Genomic DNA, 25,055 nt, shown 5'->3' with positions numbered 1-25,055 from the left:
TCAGCCACAAGAGGTATCCTAACCTTTCTGAGATCCTTTACTGAAGGATCAGAGTGCAGAGCCTGGCATATAGTGAGTACGCATGGGTCAGATAACCGCGGGGCTTGCTGGTGGCTGAGGACAGACATCTTCCTGCCTGCATGTAGCCAGTTCTGGACTCCTTCGTTGTATCCCTGGTCTGAATTGACTCCAAGTCCAGAGCCCTTACCTTGGCCCCACCCAATCCCTGCGCCCCTGCCCACAAGGGCCTTGTTGTCTTGAGGCTCCCCTGGGGCTATAATGTAGATTCTTAGTTCCCCAAATCCAAAGAAACTCAGAGCAGGAAAGACTGCCAGCCCCCTGTTCAGCCATAAATGTTGGGCCCCAAAGAGGACAGGCTCAGGCCCAGGTCCAGGTGGCGAGACCAGTGTGGACAAGGGTGTGTCATGAGTGGCTTGGCCGTGTATGTCCCTGTGTGAATTCACACCATCCCACACCTCCAAGCCCACATTCTGCAGAGGGAGAGAAACTGAAGCCCAGACAGGGGAAACAATTGCAAGAGCTACACTGCATTTCTCTCCAGACCAGAACCAGCCTGCAAGAACCAGGGGCATCAGAGCTGGAAGGACCCTGTTATGTGTTACATCAGACCAGACCAGGTGAGGACTCAGGCCCAGAAAGGGGGAAGGCCTGCCTTAGATCAATAGCTTAGGGCTCTCACATCATTGCCCAGCACCCTTGCCCCCATGCCATGCCATGCCACTCTGTGACGAATTCTTTGTGGTCCATCTCCCCCTATTCTGTGCGCTCCATGAGGTCAGGAACTGACAAGCCCACCACCGTGTTCCTCACTGTCTTACCTGGTGCCTGTGCAAACAGGGTGAGTGGACAGTGGGGGTGGGGGACTGATGTCTTGCCAGGAGGGAATGGGAATGCTCCAGAAGAAGTGCTTGCCAAGGACCTGCTGAGGCACCCTGATCCTTACCCTGGCTCCATGGGGCGGGAGGAGGGCACCTGGAGGAGCACTCTCACACCTGGATCCGGATGAAGTCCTGCCTCCAGTGAGGGGGACACCCCACGAATGTATTCACTGTGTGTGGGGGAGGTGGGACAGATAAAGAAGTGGACCTGGTGCCAGCTGTGTGTCAAGGGCTGGTGAAGAGGTGAAGGAAGGGGACGGAGAGGAGGAGGAGGAGGAAGGAGAAAATGGGCAGGAGGAAGGAGAGGAGGAAAAAGAGGAGGGGAGTAAATGAGGAAAAGGAGTGACAGAAAGGAATAGGGGGAGGAAGAGGCCGCAGAGGGGTAAACACAGCCCCGCTCTCTGGGTGTGGCAAGGAGGAGCCACCCGAACACAAGCACCCGCCCGTGCGGCAGCCAAAGGACTTAATCTGGCTCTGCCGTGCAGTGGCTCAGGGATGGAGAATAGCGGCGAGGTACCTTAGACGGCGGGGGGGGGGGGGGGGGCAGGGGGGACGGGGACGGGGAAAGTGTGACACATGGGAATATCAGCAACACTGCCAGGAGCTGTGGAAACAGTCCGGGAGGAAAAAGACACCATGCCCAACAGAGCCGCGGGCTCCAGGGTCGTCGGGAACTGCTCCTCGGGGAGACATGGGGCCAGGGCAAGGGTCCCCAGCCCCTGCCAGCCCCTCCTCCTCCCAAAGCATCCGCTGGTCTGACACCTTGTAATGGGTTGCCTCCGTTTTAGCCGTGCAGAGCCTGAAACCGAGGTGGGGTGGGGGAGTACGCCTGGCATTACAGCTGGTCGAGGGCTCCACGGTCCCTACGCCAGCGGGAGGGAAGCTGAGGCAGAAGGAGCCCGATACGCCCTGGAGGTGTGAGGTTTGAGTTCCAGCCCGGCTCTACCATTGACCACGAGCTAACCGCGTGCCCGCGTGCCCCCCACACCAAGGCTTCAGTTTTACGCATCTGTACCATGGGATCATTGGTCCCGCTTTGCAAAGCAGAGGGGGGCGGAGCTCGCGCACGCTCGGCACAGGGCTAGGGGCGCGGTGCCCGGAGTGTGCATGGATGCTGGCTCCTGCGTCCTGAGGTCCGCCCGGCCTCTGCCTGGGACCTCCGCTTCCCGCCGCCCACGCGGCCCTTACCCGGGCGCTGGGCTCAGGGGCGCCTCCGCCGGGCGCGTTCCCCAGGCCCGTGGTGGAGGGGGCGGCGGCGGAGCGGCGGCGGAGGGAGCCCGGGCCGTGGCTGCCCGGGCCCGCCTGACCCTCGAGGGGGTCGCTGTTGCCTCGCAGATCCCTCCTTCGCTCCCTGGCTGCGTCCCTCCCTGCCGCTCCCGCCGCGTCCGCCTTTTGTTCGCGGAGCCGCGCGCCCCCGAGCCGAGGCTGCGGGGCGGGGAGCTGGCGGGGCTGCGCGGGGGGCGGGCCGCGCCGGGCGGAGCCGGGGCCCGGGCTGCAGCCGGACTCGGAGCCCGAGGGAGCGATCGGCGTGCCGGCAGCGGAGGCCCGGGCGCGCTCCGGGGGCGCGGCGAGGCCGAAGGGGCGGGCGCCGGGCGGAGCCGGAGCCGAAGCCGGGGCGCCTGGAGGCGATCGGGCCGCTTTCTCCGAGCTCAGGGCAGCAGAGAGACCGTGCGGCGGGAGTCGGGGCCGGAGCGCGAGCCCGAGGCTGAGGTGGGCCGAGCGGGGCCGCAGCCCGAGCGGCCGGAGCCGCGCCGGGACCCATCCCAGGGACGCCGAGGCCGGGCGGGCCCGGGCCATGCACGCGGCTCGCTGAGGCCGAGTGAGGCCGCGATGGAGGCGCCGGCGGGCGAGCCTCCGGCCCGGGGCTGCGGCCCCCCGCCCGCGCCCGTCCCGGAGAGGAAGAAGAGCCACCGCGCGCCGTCGCCGGCCCGGCCCAAGGACGTGGCCGGCTGGTCGCTGGCCAAGGGCCGACGCGGCCCAGGCCCGGGCGCCGCTGCCGCCTGCAGCGCCGCGTCCTCGGCACGGCCCGACAAGAAGGGGCGCGCTGTGGCGCCCGGGGCGCGGGGCGCCGGGGCGCGGGTGGCCGGAGTCCGCACCGGGGTCCGCGCCAAGGGCCGCCCGCGCCCGGGTGCCGGGCCGCGACCACCGCCACCGCCGCCCAGCCTCACCGACAGCAGCTCGGAGGTGTCGGACTGCGCGTCGGAGGAGGCGCGCCTGCTGGGCCTGGAGCTGGGGCTGAGCAGCGATGCCGAGTCGGCGGCCGGGGGCCCGGCGGGGGCCCGCAGCGGGCAGCCGTCCCAGCCCGCGCCGTCCGCGCCGCAGCCTCCGCGGCCGCCCGCCTCCCCGGATGAGCCGTCGATGGCCGCGTCGTCGGTGGGCAGCAGCCGCCTGCCGCTCAGTGCCTCGCTCGCCTTCTCCGACCTCACCGAGGAGATGCTGGACTGCGGCCCCGGCGGCTTAGTGCGCGAGCTGGAGGAGCTGCGTTCCGAGAACGACTATCTGAAGGTAGGGGCGCTGATGGGGGAGAGGGGGGCCGCGGGAGGCGCCGGCTGTCACAGCCCCGCGGGCCTGAGGCACCAGCCGGCCCACTTTTCCACTGAGTAAGCTGGAAAAAGGGGCCCGAACGCTCCGGCGACTACCCTGAGGTCAATCTAGGGCTCCCTTACATTTCTCCTCCAACTTTGTTTGGGAAGCCCTCTCCTGAGGAGGAACTTGGTTGAGACTAGCCAAAGGGCCCTGATTTGGGGAGAGGGGGCTTGAGAAGACTGCTTTGGAGGATGCTTAGGTGCATTGCTGGGGGTGGGGAACTTGCAGCTACTCGAAACCCCCGCCCCCAGGCCAGAGGCCATACCTTTGGTGGCTCTCCTGTCTCGGACAGGCATTGGTGTGCACTGCTGCTGGGGAGACCTGTGGCCATCCCCTGCCCAGGACAGACCGTAATACCATCCTGAGTCTTTACCCAGGGCTTTCCTGGGCACAGGCCTGTCCCCGCCTGCCTTTCAGGGTGGGTCCAGTTTGAAAGCATGACATCTGGGAACATCCCCTTGGCTGGCGTCCACTTCCGCCCGTTCTAACGGTCCCACAGCCTGGGAGGATGATGTCGTGGGAGAACTGAGAACTGGTTCAGAGGCAGCTTCCTAAATCCCAGGACATCGTCTTCTGCCCTTGCTGGGGCAGGCCTTGTACACAGAGCAGTCCCGTTGGCTTATGGCCAGTGCCATGTTTTTCCCCTGTTCCCAGTGAGAGGAGGGAAGCTGTCCGCCTGAAAAGGGCAGCCCCTCTGGGCGTGTGGGGACCGGAGAGCCTCCCTGGGAGAGCAGGCATTGCCTTTGCCCTTTTAGTGGACATGAGCACCTACTGAGTGCAGGCCAGGCTCCGTCCACCCACTACCTGGCACTGTGGCAGCTTTAGGGACAGCCCAGCACTCATATATTGACTTTGGCCTGGGAGGCTGGAAGCTTTGTGGGCTGTCCCTGGCCACGGCTGGGTACAGTTTTGGAAGAGGCTGAAATGTAGCCTCCTCTTGTCAGTTGATGGCCTGGCACAATCCCCGGAGTATCCCTGGCAGAGAGCCACGGAGTTCACAGTGCTGTGCTGATTTGTGTCTGCCCGAAGCACTTTGCTTTTCATTGTGGCTCTTCTGGCCAAATGGGGTTCTTGCTCATTAGAGTGTTGGGGTCTTGCTCAACCATGTCTCTCTCTCCCCATTTTCTCCCAGGATCTGCTATTCAGTATGTATTCAGTAAATACTTGTAGAATAGGACAAGGTCTGTCTGAATCGGGATAATCTACCCCTTCCACCTCTAACCTTTCCCCAATCCAAGCCTCAGTTTCCTCATCTGTTAAATGGGAGGGTGAGTCTTCCCAAAGACCTCATTCATTATCGGCAATTGGGAGTTCACTCAGCTCTTGTAGTCTTCAGAAGCCAGTGGTAAGGAGAGGGCCAGTGGATGGTGGGTAGGAGGAGGGAAATGACCAGCCAGAAAGAGGGCCTTTTGGTCTTGCCCTCGCGATGCATTGAGCTGCTTCCAGTCCTCGCTGCCTCAGCTTCACTAACCCCAGACCCTGAGTTCACACCCCTGCCTCCTGGCCTCACTGCTCACCCTGGCAAGGGAGGATGGGTGACAATGCTTTGCTTCAGGGTCCCCTCATGCGCCCACCCCCGAGGGCTCCTCTCCATCCTAAGAAGTCATCAGGCTCTTTCCTGAAGTCCATTTGAGCCACCCATGACTGTTTAGATTGGAAAATAGTCCCAGGAGGCTAGGGTCTCACAGGAGCTGTGGCCCAGCTGGGGACATCCCACTGCTTGGGCCAGAGCTGAGCCTCGATTTCCACCATTCATTTAGTGGTGCAGCCTTCATGTGCAAGCTTCAGGCCCCTGTTGGATCTGGGGTCTGTAGCCTCCTGACTCTGTGATCTTGGGCAAGTTATGTAACGTCTCTGGACCTCAGTTTTCTCAGTTGTAAAAATGGGACAGTAACACACCTTTCAACTTTAAGTATTAAGTGAGATAATGCATGCAAATGCTGCTAGAGCGCCTGGCATGCAGTAAACCTCAGGTGATGGAAGCTGTGATCACTGTCATTCTCAAGTGTGTGGGACACATTTCCATGTGTACCCGTCATGTTCTCTAGTGGATTCTGTGTGGGCAGAATAAGTCCTCCTCCCCATTTTAAGCAGGCTGGTCTCTTTTTTCCTGGCCCCTCATTCATTCATTTACCAACTATTTATTTAGAGCCGTCTGTGCACTAGTGCAGATCTGAGGATGCAACTGTGAACAAGAGTGCACAGTGTCTGTTTTCATGGAGCTTTCGGGGAAACCGGGAGTAAACAGTAGTCATAAAATAAATCACAGTACGGATTATGATAAGGGTGAAGAAGGGTGCACTGTGCCAAGAACTCATGGAAGTGAGGGCTGGGGTGCTCAGGGACGCTGAGAGCTGCAGGGTGACATGAAGTCAACTCAGTAGGGAGCTGGAGTAAGAACATTCCAGGTTAAGGGGAATTGGAAAAAGCTTTTTGAGTTCAAGAATAGTGCCTAAGCCAGAGGAGAAGATTGTATAAGAGAGGTGAGCAGGGCCAGAGCACGCCAATTCCTGCTGTGTAAACTTGGGCCAGTCCCTTAACTTCTCTGGAGGTTTGTTTACCCCAGCTGCCAATGTCAGAGGCAGGGTGAAAATCTAGAGACTGTGAATGTGGACTGTAAACATTGGTGTATTACAGGAGGTGTTTTGTTCATCCTGCAGATGGGTAAACTGTGGTCAGGGCAGGGAAGGGACTTGCTTCAAGTCCCAGAGCCTGGTCTCTAGGCAGCCAGCACTTGGAGTAAGAGTATGTTAAACTCTTGACGTGTTTCCCACCCCTCTGGGCCACTTTGCTTCTAAGATGCAGAAACTGAGTAACAAGGAAAAGGGCTCCAAATCCCCAGCGGGTCCCCAGCAGGCAGGCTGCTTGGGTTGAGGGAGTCCCACCGAGTCCAGTGGGTGGCCCTGTTTAGGCTCGCCTTCCAGCTGGTGAGTGGCACTGGAAATTGTTAACTAGGGAAGGATTCCCCAGTCCCATCTGTTGAGGCCTACTCTGGGGCCCAAGAGAAGAAATGGTAAATGGGGATGAGAAGCTGGAAGGAGCTTCTACAGAGAAGGTAGTGAGGTTGCTGTTAATGAAATTATTCAAAGAGAGGGAGCTGGCTGGTTTGCTCAGTGAGTTAGTGTGGTGCTGATAACACCAAGGTCCAGGGTTCGATCCCTGTACCCACCAGCTGCCCCCCCAAAATTATTATTATTCAAAAAGAGGCTAGATGACCTCTCATACTTGGATAAAGACGTAGGGTCTGTAGAAAATAGCTTGTAAACTGTCCAAAATGTTGGTGATTGTGAATGCTCGAGGAGGGTTCGGGGGTGATTTATGAGGAAGCTACAGGTGAGCTGCCTGACCTTGGGTCCCTTCTAGCCAAAGAAGTCTGAAGGTTATTAACTGCTGAGGTTCCAGGATTCTAAGACGCAGCTTTATTTGCAGAGCAGATACGTGTACTGTGTTTGACCTTCAAAGCCTTGGTGGTCTTCTAGCTCCCCATCACCACTTATCATTACCCATGTACCATGTGGTGAGGACATACTGGGAGCCCCCAGGGTGTGGACGGAAGAATCTGGGAGTTGGACCCCAAAGACCTAGCTTTGAGACCTGATTCTACCATTTACTATGTGGCCAAGGCAAGTCACTTAGCCTCTCTGAGCTGCTTTTTTCTCATCTGTATAACGAAGATGATGGAACCTGCCTGGACAATCTCATAGGACTGTTTTTCGGAATCAGATAGATATGAATAGACAAAACATTTTGCAAGTAGTGAAATCCCACACCTCATGGGGAATTGTTATTATTCTTAGCCTGTGAGCAGACAGGATGTCTATGTCTTCATTCTTGGAGGAACTGGGAGAAACCAGGAGGGTGGATTTCCTTAGTTTTAGAATGTAATAAATCAGTAGCAGCTCCAGGGAGGACAGGAAGGTGTGATCACATGCTGTGTTATGCGTGTGGGCTCTGGAAAGCCAGGCCTCCCCACCTCCTTGGAGGTTCTAGATGTGAGTGTTTGAAGCGTAGCCCAGAATAAGCACTTAATCGATCCCCAGTTGCCATTATACAGATGGATAAATGGAGGCTCTAAGTTATGCAGCCAGGATTCCAACCCGAGTTGCTCTAACTCTGGGTCCTTTTCTTTCTGCAGCAGGACCAGAGCAGTGAGCTTTTGCTTGCTAACAGTGTGTCTAGTCTGGGACACAGGTTGGTGAGAGGAATCCTGTCGTGGGCCAAGCTTTAGGCTAAGACTTGTAGGGGACAAGTGGCAAATAAAACATGCTGGGACCCTGGAGCCTGCAGGCGGGAGTTGGTGAAATGTGCATGTGTGCATGGCCGTTTCTTCTGTAAAATGGGGGATAAGCAGGCCTGCCCCAGGGTTGTAGGGACCCTTTCAGAGTGAGGATGCAAGTGGAGCTCACAGTAAATGCTAGTGCCTGTCCCAGTCATCGCCCTTCCCTTACCTGCTCCTGCAGGTATGCATTCATTTATTCAGCACATATTTTCTGAGTGCTCTCTGGGTACCAGGCCTTGTGCTAGGTGTCTGGACCCAGTGGCCATACAATAGACTACCATATGTAGCTCCTCTCTTCTCAGCTCCTGGGAGCCGAAGAGGGAAGGGAGAGGGGTGATTGTTATGGTCAGCACACCTCCTGGCTGGTCCCTGCCCTGAGTCCCAACCTCACTGTGGTAGCTGAGAGGTGGCCTGGAAGAGGCTTCCCTGAGACCTGGGTTTTTAAGAATCCTCAGCCACGTGCCTGTTGGGGGGTGAATGGGGAGGCTCCTTCGAGATGGAAAATGTGAGGCTGCAGCTGCTGAGGCCTAGGGGGACCACAGGGACCACGAAGCACTCGGAGCTGCCAGCATTGCTCGCAGAGGGGCTGTGGCTGTGTCCCTGGGCACACTCTCTCTTTCATACACAAACACACGTACACACATGCATAGCTCGAGCTCAGAGACCCACTCACTCACACACATCTCACATACATGTCCAGTGACACGGCAATGTTGTATGCTTTCAGAAGCATGCCTCCAGACATGTAAGAGAGGACACACACTGAGAGAAGTACACAAACCCATACAGATCCATGACCTCCTGTCTCATCACACCCACATGCTACCAGCGAGACACAAAACAGACTCACACCCTCTAGGAGACCCCCAAGCTCAGAAACACACCCTCATATATACATCTCACACCCCCAGATACACTTGTACGTGTCCCAGAGACCGGCAGCCTAGAAACACCCTCAGACATGTCACAAGTACTCATACATGCAGGTGCACTCACAAACCTGTGAAGATATTCACACGCAGATATGACACGCAATCAGGTGCACGTAAACCGAGACGCCAGCCCAGCCCAGAGCACACAAATGTCAGGCACATATAGTGTTTGCCAACAGGAGCCAGAGACTCATGATCCAGGGTACCCAGACACATGCACTCTTGCGAACACACACACGGTACCCAGACACATGCACACTTGCGAACACACACACACACACACACACACACACACACACACACACACACACACACACGCTGTAACCTTTCACCCACACACAAACACAGGAAATCCTGGCCCGTGTCTCCCTGGAGCTAATGTGTACAAACTCTGACTTTTGTCAGCTCTTCCATGAGGCTTCCTTCCACAGGGCTGCTGGAAACGGCAGTATGGCCAGGGGCTTGATTTTGTAACTTTATGGATATGAGGGTACTGGCTTGATTTTGTAAACTTCTGGATCTGGGAGTGCTAGAGGCATGGGTGGATGGGGGCTGGCAGGTCTCCAAGTCAGGAGATGCTGCATCCAAGGCCCCCAGGCTCCTGATGCCCAGCACTTGGGCCTGGGCCCAGTGGGGCTGAGTGAAATGCACCACTTGTCAGTCCTGCCCACAGGAGAACACTGCCCGGGGCAACTCCCTTCTAATCTCCTCGGAATTTCCTGCTTGCTGTATCTCCCTTCTCTCCTCCCCCTCTTCCTTTGCTCGGGGCTGTGCAGGGCCATGCCACTCCCATTTGTAAAGGGTGCCCAGTTCTGGCTGGGAAATGATGAAGGAGGCCAGGGGTTGAGGAGACCAGAGGAGTAGTGGGCACTCAGAGGGGAGGCTTGGCGGGCTTCCTGGAGGAGGAGACATTAGAGCTGAAGAGGTAGCCTTGAATGGCTGCCTCTGTGCCAAACTCCTAGAACAGTGCCTGCCGCATTGTAGGAGCTCAATAAATATGTGTGTGTAATTGAATGAAATGCAGTGATTAGGATCTGGAGGTGAGTTGCAGATTAGAAACAGAAGAGTGGGAGGGAACGGTGGGTGGGGGCTGGGGCTGGAGAGAGTCTGGAAAGGAGAGTCGGACCTGCTTGGGAAGGGCACTGAATGCCAAGCCCAGGCACTGTGAACCCGGTGCTGGGAGGGGGCCATGCGGACTTGTAGCAAGGCTGGGAATGCCCACTTTCCATGTGTCTGTAGTACTGGGCACAAAGCCCTGCCTATTCCAGGGGCTCAGGGAGGGAGGGAAGAAAGGTTATGTGGTCTCATGGGCAAACTCAACCTTTGGGGTCAGGTCTGGGGCCAAACCTCACTTTGTCACCTCTCCCTGTGTGTGATCTCCCTGTGCAAGTCCCCTTATCAAGTCTCAGTCTTCCCACCTGTAAAATGGGAATTTAATTCTTGCAGAGCACTTAGGAGGATTAGAGATCTCATATAAGGCACACCCAGCAAGCACCCTCCTGGGCACAGAAGAAGGGAGGGAGCTTCATGTCCTGTGTAGCCTCTAGGGCAGAGGGAGTCCCCCAGGGGAAGGGCTTGGCTAAGTTTGAGGCAAGGGACTGACCGGCAACCAAGGTTTTACCAAGGTCATTTGTCCAGATACCACGTGCATAACCTCATTGGTGGTCATGTTCATTCTCCTTTGGTGCCAGAGGGAAGTTGGAGCTGAGGTAGGGTAAGAGCCAGAGAGTGGGGTGTCCTGGGCCAGGCTGACCCTGACATTTACTGGAGGCCCTGGGTCAGCACTGCGTCTGCATCCTCAGTGGACAGTGCTGGCTGTGCTGGGGAGTTGCAAGGGGTCGGAAGATGAGGCAGCTGCAGGCCAGTCCTTCCCTTCTCTGGGGCCCAAGGTGGTTAAGAGGACTATGGTCTAGAGCCAACCAGACCCGGGCTTGAATCCTGGCTGTGCCTTTTCCCTTCAGAGCTTTCCAGTCTCCCCATCTGTAAAATGGAGATATTGGTCATGCTTGCCCCACAGGGTTGCTGTGAGGCGTAAATAAGAGAATGCATGCGTGTAAGGAGCTTCGCTAGGGCCTGGCTTCCAGTAAGGGCTCAACAGCTCTCAGCCTGCAGCATTTATTCTCATCAGGCTCTGGTCTGACTCCTGGAGCCCTGGGTCCTGGAAGGCAGGGGCTGTGCCTGGCCCTGGGTGTGCCTCTGTGGGTCTTGGAATGGGGCAGTGGTCTGGAAGGTATGCGTGGAGCTGAATTGCATTGTGGGCACTCCCAAGCATGTCTCTCCCTGTGTGGTCCCCCTTTCCCCTCCCACGTCACTCTTCCCTGAATGGCCAAAGCCAGTGCCTCAGACACAGTAACCTGGTAATACTCCTTTGTTGATGGACGGCTGCCTTTGGGGTCTCGCCTTTGGGGTCTCTCGTTGTGAGACTGAGGTGAATAATTTCCCATCGACTGAGCCACAAAGAGAAGCTCAGCCTCCAGAAAAGAAAAGTTTGGGGGTCCCCCAGCTTGGCTGAATCGGCTAAATTTCTTTACCTTGGTTTTGCCCCAGGCCTGCTTTGGATCTTCTGTGCCCTGGTCAATTGCACCAGCCTCTCCCCACCCTGCCCCATTGGCAGCACGGCCTGTGTGGTTCAGCCTCCTGCAGCCTCACCCACTCTGCTCCACCTGGTCTCCCAGCATGGGATGCCCCCCCAAATCTCTGCCCCTGCGCTCTTCCCACCAGGGCCTTTGCACCTGCGTTTGATCTCCTCTACCTTGGTGCATTCAGCTCCAGCAACAACTTCTCAGGGCTGCTCCAGACTCCTGTGTTAGACACCTAAGAGCTTCCTGTAGGCTCCTTTGGGGCATTTACTGCAACAGTGATTAGATTGTTAATTGGTTAATTACAGGTTTCACATCAGGTCCCCCTCCCCCAACACCTTGTTCTGCTTGAGGGCAGGGACTTCCAGGGTACTTAACCCCTTCCTTTTACACAGGCATAAACTCAGTCCCAGAGAGGTTAAGGGGCTTGCCAGAGGTCACACAGCCTGTAAGTGGCAAGAGGCAGAAGAAGGACTTGGGTCTGTGGTGCTCTTTGCAGGATGCCAGGTGAGGGAATGGCAAGAGCAAAGGCTCAAGAGTGTGAAATACTGGGATGTTCCAGAGCTTCAGGCTGTGTGGCCCTGAGCTGCTTTCTCGACATTCTCAGGAAACACTTTTCATGCCTGTAGATCCCAGATCCCTGCTCTCTCCCAATTAGAGGTTAGAGATTTGGCTGCATCCCAGAGGTCATTTGGGGGATGTTTTAAACATATCCAGATCCAAATGCTGCCTTCCTTCCTGTTCACACGGAAAGGATGGGAGAGACACTGTCAGGCGCTCCCTGCTGTCAGTTCCCCCCTCCCCTGATAGCAGGGGCTGCAAATGTCCCCTGCTCTGCTGCTTTGCTGCGTGAGGCCTTGAATGGGGCAGTGACAAGCCAGGTGTGGCCTTGGTGACAGTGATCTCTGCAGTCTCGTGTGCAGAGCTGTGCCAGATCTGGGAGGCTCACTCCTGACTGCCTAGCTGTGGGCCTTCATCTTCCTGAGACTCCATTTGCTCATCTGTAAATTGGGGATAAGATAGTAATAGCACCTGCCTCTAAAGGATCGTCACTGAGCAAGAAGAGATAATGGCTATTCAGTTTCAGTCTGCTGTCTGGCACACGCTAAAATCCCTTGTAAATGTTAGGTATTATTACTTTCATTATTGTCTCACTACAATACAGGGACTGTCTAGTCCAGTATACAGAGCTCAAACTGGATCTGAATTCTGGCTGTGCCACTTAGCGTGTGATCTTGGGCAGCATACTTGACCTCTGACTTCAGGTTCCTCAGCGTTGGGGGTGCTCAGCTACAGCAAGAACGTGTACTGCCTGGCATGTGCCTGGCATGGGGTTGGAGGGGCGCTCAGGGAGCAACTTACCTGTTATTTAGGGTATTGGAGAGGTGGGTCCAAGACCCTTGCATTCCTTCATTATTCCTGACTGGAGAAGTGGGATCTGGTGGGTCTCCAGGGCCAGGCAGCCTCTCTGCAGCTGGAGCAGGGACATTGTGTGGCACAGCAACACCTGGCTGAGTGTCCTGGTCTTCCTTCTCCAGGATCCTTGACCCTGACTCCAAAACTAGAGCCCAGCTTCTACCCAAGGAAGCTAAGCTGGATTGAGCTCTGGACTGGGAGGCAGGAGCTCAGAGTCCCTCCCTACTCAGCTCTGGACCCTCTGGGGGACTATGGCATTGTCTCCCATCCCTCTCTAGGCTTTCGTGTCCTTGTGCGTGAAGGGATAGAATCTGTGGGTCTCCTCCCCCTGCTGCTGTGCCCAAAGGGTTTACATTTCAACTGGGAGGGAAGGGAGCTTTGTGGAGCTGTTTGTGGACCCCTCCTTGGTGTCCAAGTTCAATGATCTCATCTGGAGCCTTGACAGACCCTTGGGGGAAGGACAGAAGGGACAGCAGATGGCTGCCCTGGCCTCTTGGGTGGGGCTGGCATGCTGCTCTTGTGGCTACTGTTGGCCCACCCTGCAGGTCAGCCCTTCCGGGGCTGGATGAGTGACCTAAGCTAGGGCAGGAGACAAGCAGCCTAGAGCCAGGGTGGCAGATGGGCAGGCTTCCTGGGCCTTGGCCTGAAGGAGGGACCATGGTGGCCAGGGCGGGGTGGGAGAGGGCAGGCCAGGCGGAGGCTCCTGTTCTTCATGCAGTGGTTGGTGTTTAGCAGAAAGAATATTCTGGGCCCCGCAGCTCAGCTCTGTCGTTCTTCCTGGGTCGGTCTGCCCACTGGCTGGCTGGTTGGGCCCCTGTAACCTGGGGAGGAGATGATACATTTGGGCAAAGTTTGGAATCTGTGGCCTAGGTGTTGGTGGGCTGGAATTTGAGACTCAACCACCAGCGTCTGAAGCTTCCACGGGCATTAGCTTAGCAGGATCAAAGAATTAAATTCACATACTGCAGCACTGACTGGAAGTGGTTTTCTGCGGGGTAGTGAAGGGGCTGGTAATCCTTCCCTCTTAGGGTCCATTCATTCATTGAGCAGCTATTTATTGAGCTGCTCGTGTGTGCGCCAGGCACTGGGCTAGGCTCTGCCCTCCTGAATATCATAATATACCAGAGGTAGAGACTGACATTCCACAAGCAAACAAATAAGCCTGTGATATGTACCATGAAAGAAACAAGTTTTGATGGATATTATGGACCTAGGAGAAAGCATGGAGGGCGTCTTGGAGGAGGTAACATTTAAGTGGAGACTTCAGGCAGGAGCAGCCAGCAGCATGGAGCTCCAGGGCAGGGAAATCCAGGCAGAGAGAATGGCAAGTGCAAAGGCTTAGAGGCTGGACCGCAGGTGTCTCCTGGTTGCTGAGGGACCCAAGTGGCTGGAGTGAAGCCAATGAGAGGAGTGGAGGGAGGTGAGGGTGGAGAATGGGCAGTGTCAGGCCAGGTGGGGCCGCTTCCCCGTGACAGCATATGGGTTTTATTTTGAGTGTGATGAAAAGTCATTGGAAGTTTTGTTTCACTTTGCTTTTTGTTTGTTTGTTTTTAGGTCAAGTGTACTAAGGTGTAACTTACATACAGTAAAATGAGTTTTCAATTGCACCCAGTTCTGTGACCGCCACCACAATCAAGATAGAGAACAGTTCCATCAACCCCCAAATTTCCCTCTTTAAGGTCAATTCTTCCTTCTGCCTCAGACCCTGACAACCAGTGGTCTGTTTTCTGTCCCGATAGTCTTACCTTTTCCAGAATGTCATATAAATAGAAGCATACAATATGTAGTCTGCTGAGTCTGGCTTCCTTCACTCAGCATTCTGCGTTTGAGCCTGTCCACGCTGCTGCAGGTATCAGCTGTTCCCCCTTTTTGTTGTAGTGTTGCATTATACGGATGTACCACACTTAATCCATTCACCAGCTGAGGGACATCCGGGCTGTTTCCAGGGTTCAGAGATCATTGGAGGGTTTCAAACAGGGGAGAGTTTTGAACAGTTTTAACCACGTTTTAAACGTGGTTAAAAAAATTACTCCTTGTACTGAGTGGAGAACAAATGAGTGGAGAGCAGAATGGCCACTGTGAGGATTAACTCCAACCACTGGGTGATGGGTCCGGCCCACCATCACACTCACTAAGTGTTCAAACAAAGGCTGTGCCCGGGTAGCCAGGTAGGCTTCTTGGTGGGGGTGGAGAGGCAAGGAAGTGGGAGATGGGTACAGAGTGGAAGATGGCCTGGGTGGTGCAGAGTCCCATGGGAGCTGGGTGGGCTGACACCAGCTCCGCCCTCCCTATCTAGCCTTGGCATATCAGGGGTTTCTAGAATGTGTTTTGCAGGGCCCCTCTCAGAGTTCCCTGGGGCACTGGGGGCTGACTCTTGGTTGGGAGATAGCTGGGGGACCCCTGCTCTAGAAAAGTTTCTTCCTTGGTGGCTGGTAAGAGGCCTCTCCTGCCTTCAGGAACCTCATGTCCCCTTGGTTCCCTCCCTGTGCACTCAGAGCCAGCTGGGAGCTGTTGCTGGGTTCAAACCAGCCATTGCCACTTGCTGTGTCTCTGCAGAGGGGCCTCATGTTCTGTCCCTTTCATCTCCAGCCCACAGCTCACCATCTCCTACAGGTCATTCCCTTCCTACCCATGTATCTGGAGTCTGCATCTGGGCCCTAAAGCGAAACTTCCTCCTTCTGTCGTCATTGTGCAAAGATCAATCATCTTCCCTTTGTGTGGGTTCCTTGTTGAAAGCACTCTCTCAGGACACTTAAAATGAGGTTTGAAAGTGGAGCTCTGCTTTTCCAGCTTTATGCCTTGATGGTTGAGATCGAAGGTCTGAGGAAGCGACCCAGACCCTGTGGGTGAGGTGGCTCCATCTTATTTTGTGCCATGGGCCCCTTTAAGCTCTCTGCGGACAATAATTCTCAGAATATTTTTTTTAAGTGTTTAAAGTGAAATACAAAGGAAACCAAATATATTGAAATACTTTTGTTAAAATACATTTTAAAATTATGATATAGTAATATGTGTGTTTATTAACTCAAGCTGTGGTGACAGGTCTGCTTAATTTCAAAGTACTGATGAGTATAAACAATATTTTGACGTTTCTGCACAAGTGTTGTATGATATGAAAATATCTGTAATTTATTTTGGTGGCAGAGTCACAGGTACTGTTAATTAATAGAACCATGGTTTGTTCCATAACTCCAGAATAAAAGGAAATGCTAATTTTTCATTAGAGGTGAGTGAAAATAGAGATATGATTTCCCAAGTTCACGGACTCTCTAAGTTTTGGTACAGAGGAAAGCTCCTGAGGTTGGTGGTCTGAATCCTGCTTGGTGGTCTGTCCCCTTTGCCTGCATGGGTTTGGGCATGGCCCACCTTGCCTGTGTTTCTCTGGGGTTCTTCATCTGTAGGATGGGGATGATGACTGTGCACTGCCTGGCCCGGGGGTTTCTGTGAGGATCCATGAGATGATTCAGATGGAATGTCTTTGTAAACTGTGAAGCCCTGTGCTGCTGTGCAAGGCCTCGCTATTTTTAGCAGTAGTGTGAGCTCACGTTTGGCTCTCTGACCCAGCCTGGGCCAAGAGACTCTTCCTGGCCAATTGCCCCAGGGTTCCTGGGAACCAGGCCATTGAGGGAGCAGCTCTGCCTCTGAGAGGCTGCTTCCTGCAGGCTGGCCTCCTGGATCGCCAGGGGGTGGGCAAAGATGCATTTTGTGGGCAGGGAGGGGGTGGGCAAGCAGGCGGTTCCCTGGGTGGATGGATCCCGCCTACCCTCCTGGGGTTTTATGGGGGTCTGAGACCACCTCTAGATCTGCCCAGGCTCTCCCTGACCCCTCTGCAGCTGGCTTGGAGCTGGGGTCAGCAGGGCTTACCACCCCAGGCTGTGGAAAGAGACTGGGCAGGGCAGAAGCCACACTTACTCTTTCCTTCATTCATCTGCTTGTAGACAGTGATGGGAACCTTCTCTGACCACGTCCTGCCCTGGGCAACACTGGGGACCAGACACGAGTGAGACTCAGCCCCTGCCCTTCCTCCCAGCTTTTGGGGAAGATAGACATGAAAACAGGACTTCAGAGTTTGGGATTTGAATCAGACTTGGGGAGGAGGGAAAGTTTTGGAAGGATGAGATAGGAGTTAGCCTGGCAAAGGCCATTCTAGCAGAGGGAATAGCCCAAGCAGACCTGGAAGAAGAACACACAGTCATGATGCGCTGGCCCAGGGTCACACGGCTTGTTTGGAATCCAGCTCCCTTCCTCCCTTGCTTGAGCAGCTCTGGGAAGCTTCTGAGCCTTGGTTTCCTTATCTGCAGAATAGGAGCGTTGTCAGCACCTACCTCCCAGGGTTGGTAATGCACATGCTGTGTCTGGGCTGAGGCTGGTGGTTAGTGAGCCTCCCAATTGTGGTGGCCGTGTTTTAAATCATGGCATAGCTGGACCTAGAGGGCAGGGAGGAGACCAGGGGCTGGCTGGGGGTCCAGGATGGGGGGTGTGGACCTGATGCGGAAGCCAGTGGGAACTAGTGGAGGAGATGAAAAAGCCATCATCTGCTTTTTTTTTAGCTTTTCTCTAATAAACAGGTATGACCTGTGTGATCAGAGCAAAACACACACACATTTTCTAGAAAGAGAAGCGTTCGTGGCCCCTGTAACAGTGTGGGTGCCCTGTTCCTATCCCCCGTCCTCCCTCCCACTCCTCATTTTCATTTCAGGTTAAATAATCAGAGTAAGCTTCAAGGGTAGCCTTCAAGGGGAAGAGAGGTCAACTTGAGAGAGACCAGACTTGGCCAGACCGTGGAGGGGCTGGCAGGTAGGGCCTGGTCTGGGCATCTTTTGCAGCTTCTTTAGGGCAGCCTTTCTGACTGTGGGGTTGAGAGGCTGGGGCCCCGCAGGCTCTGAGGTGAGCACTGCCAGGTAGTGTGACCTTTTCTGTCTGCGGTGGAGGATGAGGTGTGGTGGGGTCTCTCCACCCATGCTGGGGGGGAGTCTGACAACATTCTGTAGCCACGGAGCCTACTGAGTCTGGGGCGTTTGGCCCCTCCCTCCCTACTTCCACACATTTGGGGGGTCTGGGAGGTGGGAGAGGCTCTCTAGGGCCACTGAGCCGTCTGGGAAGGATCTGGGAAGCCTGTGCTCCCCACCACCCCCCTTAGCAGGTCCCCACCCCTCCAGCTTCCCCGGTTGGATCAGTCACTGGAGAGCTTTCCTGGGATGGGAGTCCGGACTGCATGACGGAGGAGCCCAGAAGATTCTTAGGCTCAGTGAAGACTGTGAACCTCTGGAGTAGGACAGGGTCCTGCTCTCCTGGGTCCCCTCTGCATGCACCAGCAGAACCTTTCTTTCCCCCACCTCAGGCCCTGAAAGCTTCAGCCCCTGCCCATGTCCTGCATTCACCAGCTTCTGCTGCGCACGTCCCAGCAGACCCGGGCCACAAGCCTGCCTTTGTCAACTCACCCTCTCAGGCGGGCTGTGCCAGGAGGGGCTGGCCGGCATTCTGCCTGCATCTGGGACAAGCCCCCGAGAGGCCTGGGCGCCCCAAGGCCACCACAGAGAGATGGAGCTGGCATGAATACAACATCCTGCACTGTCAAAAACTGACTGTGGTGAAGGATGGGCCCTGGGGAGACAGCTGCTCATGTGAGAAAGATCATTCATTCATTCACTTATTTAATAGATGCTTATTGAGACCCTGCTCTTTGTCAGGCCCTCGGCTGGGGGCTTATGCTGAGAAACATGACTCTTCCTCTTTTAGGGAAAAAAGACAGGAAGGAAATGCCCTGCATCAGAATCTCTTGGGGACCCCCATCCCAAGAGTTTCTGATTTAGTAGGTCTGGGTTGGGACAGAATTTCTGGCAAATTCCCCGGTAATGCTAATGCCGCTGGTGCAGGGACCACACTTTTGAGGATTCAGGACCAGGTGGAGGAATTATGAGTGATTTATGTTTTCTGTATATTCAAAATTGTCCCTATGATTGTGTTTTACTTTTATAAACAGAAAAATTAGTTATTTAAAAGTTAAAAAATAAGTGGTTCCCAAAAATGACTCCCGTGCTCTGGGTGGGGTCCTATGCGGGAGATGTTACCTCTCATGATCTAAATGTCATAAATCTGTTAATGTAGCCCAACGTCACTGTGAGTTTGTGTGTACCCTGCACTTCTCCTAGGCCCATGCTGAGCTTGGGGTCCACTCAGACCCTCACATCCTCCCCATCACCCAGTCCTATCAGTGTAACTGCAGAGAGAATAAGTGAGGTGCTGGTAAGTGACATGGCTAGGATTTGAACACAAGCTACCTGGCCCTGGCTTAGCCTGGATGTAGCCGACCGGCTTGCACTTCCTTTGTGCTGTTTCCTTTGTGCTTCCTTAATCCGCCAGCGGAAATGGCGCGTGGACCCCTCACTTCCTCATTTCTCTAACTAGTGTGATCACTGACTGTCCCACTTCCCCCTTCCACTGTTTCCGTCCACTTGGCACGGTGGTGGGGTGGTGAGTCTGTGTGTATGTTAGGATGGTGGTGGGAATGGAGTCCTGGGGAGCTGACAGGCTGGACCATCCACTTTGAGGGGTGCTGCTTAACACACCCTCAGGAGAGAGTCTGTGGTGTCATATGGGGACTGTACCCTTTAGCTGACAGTGGGAATGGGACATACCTGTTGGGGTGGGAGAAACAGATATTTGTCACTTCTGTCTTCCTCTCCTGAGTTCAGAACCATCTGAGTAGTCATCCCAGCGGTCAGAGAGAAGGGTGTGAAAACCTTGGTCAGCTTTCACACTGCTCAGACTGGCCTGGAGGGTACCACTGCCTAACCCTGCCCCTGAATTAAACCCACCCAGTCTCAGGGGGCACAGAACAACCCCAAGCCATTTCCACTTCCCCACAGGGAGCCACACAGTGCTCTGGGTGTGGTCGTATGACCAAGCTGGCCATTTGGAACAGGCAGGCATGAGCAGGTGTGAAGAGAGGCCCCCACGTTTGTTCCTTTCCCAGGCTTGAGAGTCAGCTGAGTCCCACTTCCCAGCCCACGTCCCTGGAAGGGTATCGAGAGAGAAGCCTGAAGCGCCCCTCTGAGGGGGAGCAGCATGAACATTCCCTCGTGGTGGAAGCATGAGAAGTGAAGAATATGAGACCCACTTCCCAGTCCCTTCATTCTCATTTTCTTTGGGGAAAGGGAGGCTCAGAGGGCTGGGGACCTGAGCTCTCCCCCTTTGGTCCCCTCTCCAGGGCCTGCAGACTGGTTTTGTTCCCTGGACCCACCTCCCTGCTTCCATCAGTGTCACCCTTGGGTGCTTTCTCTGGCTCCTCAGGGATGCCTTTGGTGAGTCATTCATCCCCAGTGACTCAGTCTCTCTTTTTGATGTACAATCTTATTTAAAGCACTCAGTCACACTAAGAGTCAGTATTATGATTCCCGTTTGTGACTCAGTTTTCACGTTTGTTATGAGACATAATAATTCTGCATTTCTTCTGCTGGGCCTCTCCACTCACCTCCTTATATTTAGTGTCTGTGGACTGTTTCACATTAGTGTGTCTTTTTTGTTGTTTTTGCATAACTAGATATGCCTTCATTCATTCAGTTAATGAGGGAATGAGGGATCCTGGGCCCTGTGCCAGGTGTGGGGGATAGGCAGGCAGGTGGGGTGGCCTTCCAGGTGTTCACAGTCTCACTGGGAGACAAACTTAAAGAATTGCAGATGTGCTAATGATTACAAAAGAGAGGGACAGCTGGGAGCTGGTGACCAGGTGACAGGAGTGGCCCCGAGGAATTGTAGTCACTCCCTAACCCCCTGTGCCTAAAACCCAAACTCAGACTCTTCACTAGGCCCTTCAGGACCCTGTACGGCTGATCCCTGTCTGTTTCGTCAGCTTCACACTAACCCGTAGAGCTCCTGGCTTCCCTTCTGTCTCTTAACACACCGAGCTCATTCCTGCCTCTGAGCCTTTGCACACACTGTTCCCTCCACCTATAATAATCTCTTCCTGTTCCTCTCTTTGCATGGCTATTCTTTCTTTTCTCAGCTCAAATGTCCCTTCTTTAGAGATGGCCTCCCTGACCATGTCCCCTAATGTAGCACCTTCCTCTATCACCTATAGTGTTTCCCACTTTTTTTGTTTATTTTGTTTTTGTCTTCATAGCACTTAACAGTGGCTGAAATTTTTTACTTGTTGGTTTACAGTGTATCTCCCAAATGAGGCTTTGGGCTCCGTCCAGAAGATATTGAAGGGGCTGGTCACCACTGTCCCTCCCTGCCCCTGTGCTTAGCACAGGGCCTAGTACATAGTTGGCACCCATGAACGTGTGTCTCCTGCTTTCCCAGTGTGTTACTTTCCTATTGCTGCTGTGACAAATCACCACAAATGTAGTGGCTTAAAACAACCCCAGATTATTATCTTCCAATTCTGGAGCTCAGAAGTCTGAAAATCAAGGTCCTGGCAGGGCTGCATTCTTTGCAAAGGCACTAGGGGAGGACCCTTTCCTGTGCCTTTTCCAGCTTCTAGAGGCTGCCTGCATTCCTAACTCATGGCCCCTTTTCTCCATGTCCAAAGCACATCACTCCAGCCTCTGCTTCCATTGTCACGTCATCTTCTCCCACCTCCCTCCCTCTTATCAGGACCCTTGTAATTACACTGGCCCAGAAAGTCCAGGTTAATCTCCCTGTCTCAAGATCCTTAACTTAATCACACCTGCAAAGTCCTTTTTGCCATGTAAGGTAGCATATTCACAGATTCTGGGAATTCAGACTTGGACATTTTTGGAGGTCTATTATTCAGCCCCCCCCCCCCCCCCCCAGGTGCCTAGTTCAGCATTGGGTGTGGCCAGCACTTTAGGCCCTGGTTGCTGCTGTGGGGCCCAGTGACCTAATTGCTCCTTCCCTCCACAGGATGAGATTGAAGAGCTGCGGGCTGAGATGCTGGAGATGCGGGACGTCTACATGGAGGAAGATGTGTATCAGCTGCAGGAGCTGCGGCAGCAGCTGGACCAGGCCAGCAAGACCTGCCGCATCCTGCAGTACCGGCTGCGCAAAGCCGAGCGCCGCAGCCTCCGTGCAGCCCAGACAGGCCAGGTGGACGGCGAGCTCATCCGAGGTCTGGAGCAGGATGTCAAGGTCAGCTCAGGGCCTCCCCTAACCCTCACAGGTGCCCTTGTTGGGGGGTGGTACCATGAGCCTGAGTGGGGCCCAGGTCAGCCCTGTGGCTCACTCCTGTGTGTCCTTGGGTAAGTTATGCCACCTCTCTGGGCCTCTGTTTCCTCACTGCTATCTGCCTCAGAAAGCAGGAAGGGATGGATGGGAGGCTGGCAGGTGGGACCTCTGGAAGAGAAGTCCACCCTGCCCTTCTGTGGAAGCTCTGGTTGGGAGCTGCAAACTTATTGGGAACCTGGGCCTGGCCCTCTGCTCTCAGAACTCTGCCTACTGTGATCAGAGGGCTATAAGAGCTGGGGATGGGGCCCTAGGGAATATTCCTGCAGGGCTGCCTTTGGAGCTGAGGCCCCAGGGAGCAGTGGGCATGAGCCAGGAAGGGAGGGAGGACTGTTTCAGGCAGAAGGCTCTCGAAAGGGCCCGAGATGGGGGGGTCAGCCAGCACACGTGCCTAGAGAGAACACCTCCCCACCTTCTGCTCAACCCCTTACTGTCTTTTCAGTGGAACATAAAAGAAAACAAATGTTAATTAAGAGACCAGTGAGAGCTGTGATTACAGAAGTCGGCAGGACCAGGGAAGTAAACAGTGAGGGCCAGCTTCACACAGGCTTTTGCAGGTTTTTATGTCTCCGGTTGTCTTGACTGTGCACAGTGTGGTTGTAGGTCTGTTGTACTCAAGGGGAAACTGATCTCAGAAGGGGTATGTTTCAAGTCCAGAGTGCACCTCCACCTGCGAGGGCTCCGATTATTCAAATTCCAATCACTGGGTTGGGAAGGGGCAGGGAGAGTGGTGGCAGCGGAGAGGTGGCGGGGGAGGGGAAGGGAGGGAGGAGCCGGAGAAGCTCCCTGGAGTCTGGGAGGGACACAAAAGTCAGACTTGAGAGAAATGAGGGAGTGGAGGACGGCCCGGGCTCTGGGTTGCCAGCGCCGCCCCCTCGTGGGAGGGGCGACAGCTGCTGGAGTGGAGCGCCGGTGGGTGGGGGGAGGCTCTTGGGAGTCTGGGCGGAGGGGAGGGGCCCCTTCTGTTGGGATTTGAACTAGCCAATCAGCATCAACCCTGCCCCCTCCCCTCCGTCCTCCCCCCACCCCTGCAGCTGCAGCTGGAGGGATGAGCTCATCCACTGGCCTCGCGCCTGAGCTGGGCACCTCTGTCCGCCTTCCTTCCTCCCGATGACTGGGGATGTTCTGCAGCATTTTTGGAGGTCCTCAGAATGCTGACTTCCCTGCATCGCCTGCACGGCTAGGTGGTCCCTGGCCGGGAGGTGCCTAGGAGGGTACCCCGGGACTCTCCTCACTTTCTCTGCCAGCTCCTTGGCCCACGCTCTGACTCTTGGGGCCATTTTGTTCTTCTATTAATTGTAGGGCTTAGACCAGCAGAATCTTCAGGGCTTTGGGCTCCAGTGGTTTTATTGGGCGGGTGGGTTAAGGGGTTATGAATGAAAACTCCAGCCTTGCAGCCCACTCCCCCACCTCGGGCCATCTTACCCTCTGCTGATCCTCCCAGCTGACAGGACCTACAGAACCTCAGCAGGGACATTGCATGAGGAGGGCGGGGGCGGAGACCTTGTGCCACTTGCTTGCTGTGTGGCCTTGGGTGAGTTCCTTCACATCTCTGAGCCTGCTTCCCAATGTGGAAAATGGGGATAAAAATCTCTACCTGTAGAGATTTTTGTGAGGATAAAATGAAGTAATTCAAGTGAAGAGAATCCTGAGTACAAAGTCTGGCTCTGGGTGCTCACCCCGCACGTGAGCACATCTTGGCTGTGGTTTTATTATTCAGGAGAGGAACTTAGGAGCTACTGGTAGGACAAGTGGCTGCAGCAAAGGTGGGGAAGCGTAGGCCAGAATCTCAGCCTCCCAGGGTGGGCAGGAATCAGCTGGAGGGCTTGCTCACAGTGCACACTCCCAGGGCCCCTCAGGAACTAAGACCTGAAAGGAGGTGTCAGGCCCAGTGACTTGGGTTTAGATTCTCATCTGGTGACTCCTGTAGGAGGCCCCAGGATACATCAGTAACATGCTCCCTTCTTGAGATACAGGTATTACTGGAGAAAATGTTCTGGCTATGGGTTTAATTTCAGGGTGACCAGTGCAGGTTGACTCCCTTCTTTGAGCCTCAGTTTCCTCATCTGTAGAGTGGAGGTAACATTCCCACCCTCCTGGAGTTCTGGGGAAGATTCAGTCACACAGAGCCCATAGTGCTGCCTGGCCAGGGGGTGCTTCTTAGTGGGAGTTCCCATCCCCCTCCCTGAGGATCAGAATGACAGGGACACCCTGAAGCCTGAGGCACAGGAGCTGGGGGCTGGAGGCTGCTGGCTGCGTTTGGCAGGAGCCAAGCCCTGGCGCTGTAAACAGTGACCTCATGGCTGAGCGCATTTGTTTGTGCTTTGGGGATTTGCCTTGATTTCCGGAAGCTGCAGCTGCCTGGCCTGCCTTAGCATCTCAACCCCCCTACCATGGGGGAAGCTGGGAGAATCAAATGAGACAGGCATGTGGGGCCCTTCAAGCGCCCCACATGGTAAGCCCACTGTCGGGGCTTGTTATTAGTACTTTAATTGATGATATTGATATAATGTGTCTTCAAGCTTTGGGCCTGTATAGCAGGGTCAGGTTGAGAGCAAGACTTTGGACTTGACCCACCTGATTTCAAATTTTGGTTATGAAGCTTCCTAGCTGTGTGACCTTGGGAAGTGACCTTTCCTTTCTCAGAATAGGGATGATAAATCAAAGTGCTTCCAATGGGATGAAAAGCATGTGGTGAGCCCTTGGAGGAAGTGTTAGTTGAGTCTATAAATGACCTGTGAGGGTCGAGGGGCCCAGGACCACTGAGGCTCAGGGAGTAGAAGAGACAAGCCCTGATCACAAGGTACCTGCCTCCCAGTGTGGCATGCTCTTTGCTTCTGTTGGCCTCCATCGGGGGCACAGCATACTGTGGGGATCTGAGATTAAGGGCTCGGTCTTTTGTCCATACTGGAATTCTGCAGGCTGCCTGGTGTTGGACTTTCTTCAGAAGAGAACACAGCCAGCTAATACCTTGATTTCAGTCCAGCAAGATGTGTCAGACTCCTGGTAATGGGATCCAAACCGTTGGCCTTGGGGTTACCAACACTGTGCTCTAACCAACTGAATAACTGGCCAGCCCCAGCGTTGGGCTTTCTTGACGTAGCAGCCCTGGACAGGGGTGGGGAGTGGGTTTCAAGTGGGGAATGGATTCCATGGAGAATGGGGCAGGGAACTGGGG

The 25,055-nt window shown here is 54.9% G+C and overlaps 1 protein-coding gene across 1 annotated transcript in view; it reads left to right on the top strand.

The window, feature by feature from the left end:
* Window positions 1-2,729: 2,729 nt before the first annotated feature.
* MTCL2 (microtubule crosslinking factor 2) overlaps window positions 2,730-25,055 on the top strand; it is a 65,095-nt gene continuing 42,769 nt past the window's right edge. The window contains exons 1-2 of the mRNA XM_063108690.1: window positions 2,730-3,404; window positions 21,560-21,784. Of these exons, the coding sequence (XP_062964760.1) occupies window positions 2,730-3,404; window positions 21,560-21,784 (900 nt within the window). The remainder of the gene's footprint in view (window positions 3,405-21,559; window positions 21,785-25,055) is intronic.

This window comes from Cynocephalus volans, chromosome 1, assembly GCF_027409185.1.
Source record: "Cynocephalus volans isolate mCynVol1 chromosome 1, mCynVol1.pri, whole genome shotgun sequence".
NCBI classification, from domain to species: Eukaryota; Metazoa; Chordata; class Mammalia; order Dermoptera; family Cynocephalidae; genus Cynocephalus; species Cynocephalus volans.
This window is presented reverse-complemented; position numbering and strand designations above follow the sequence as displayed.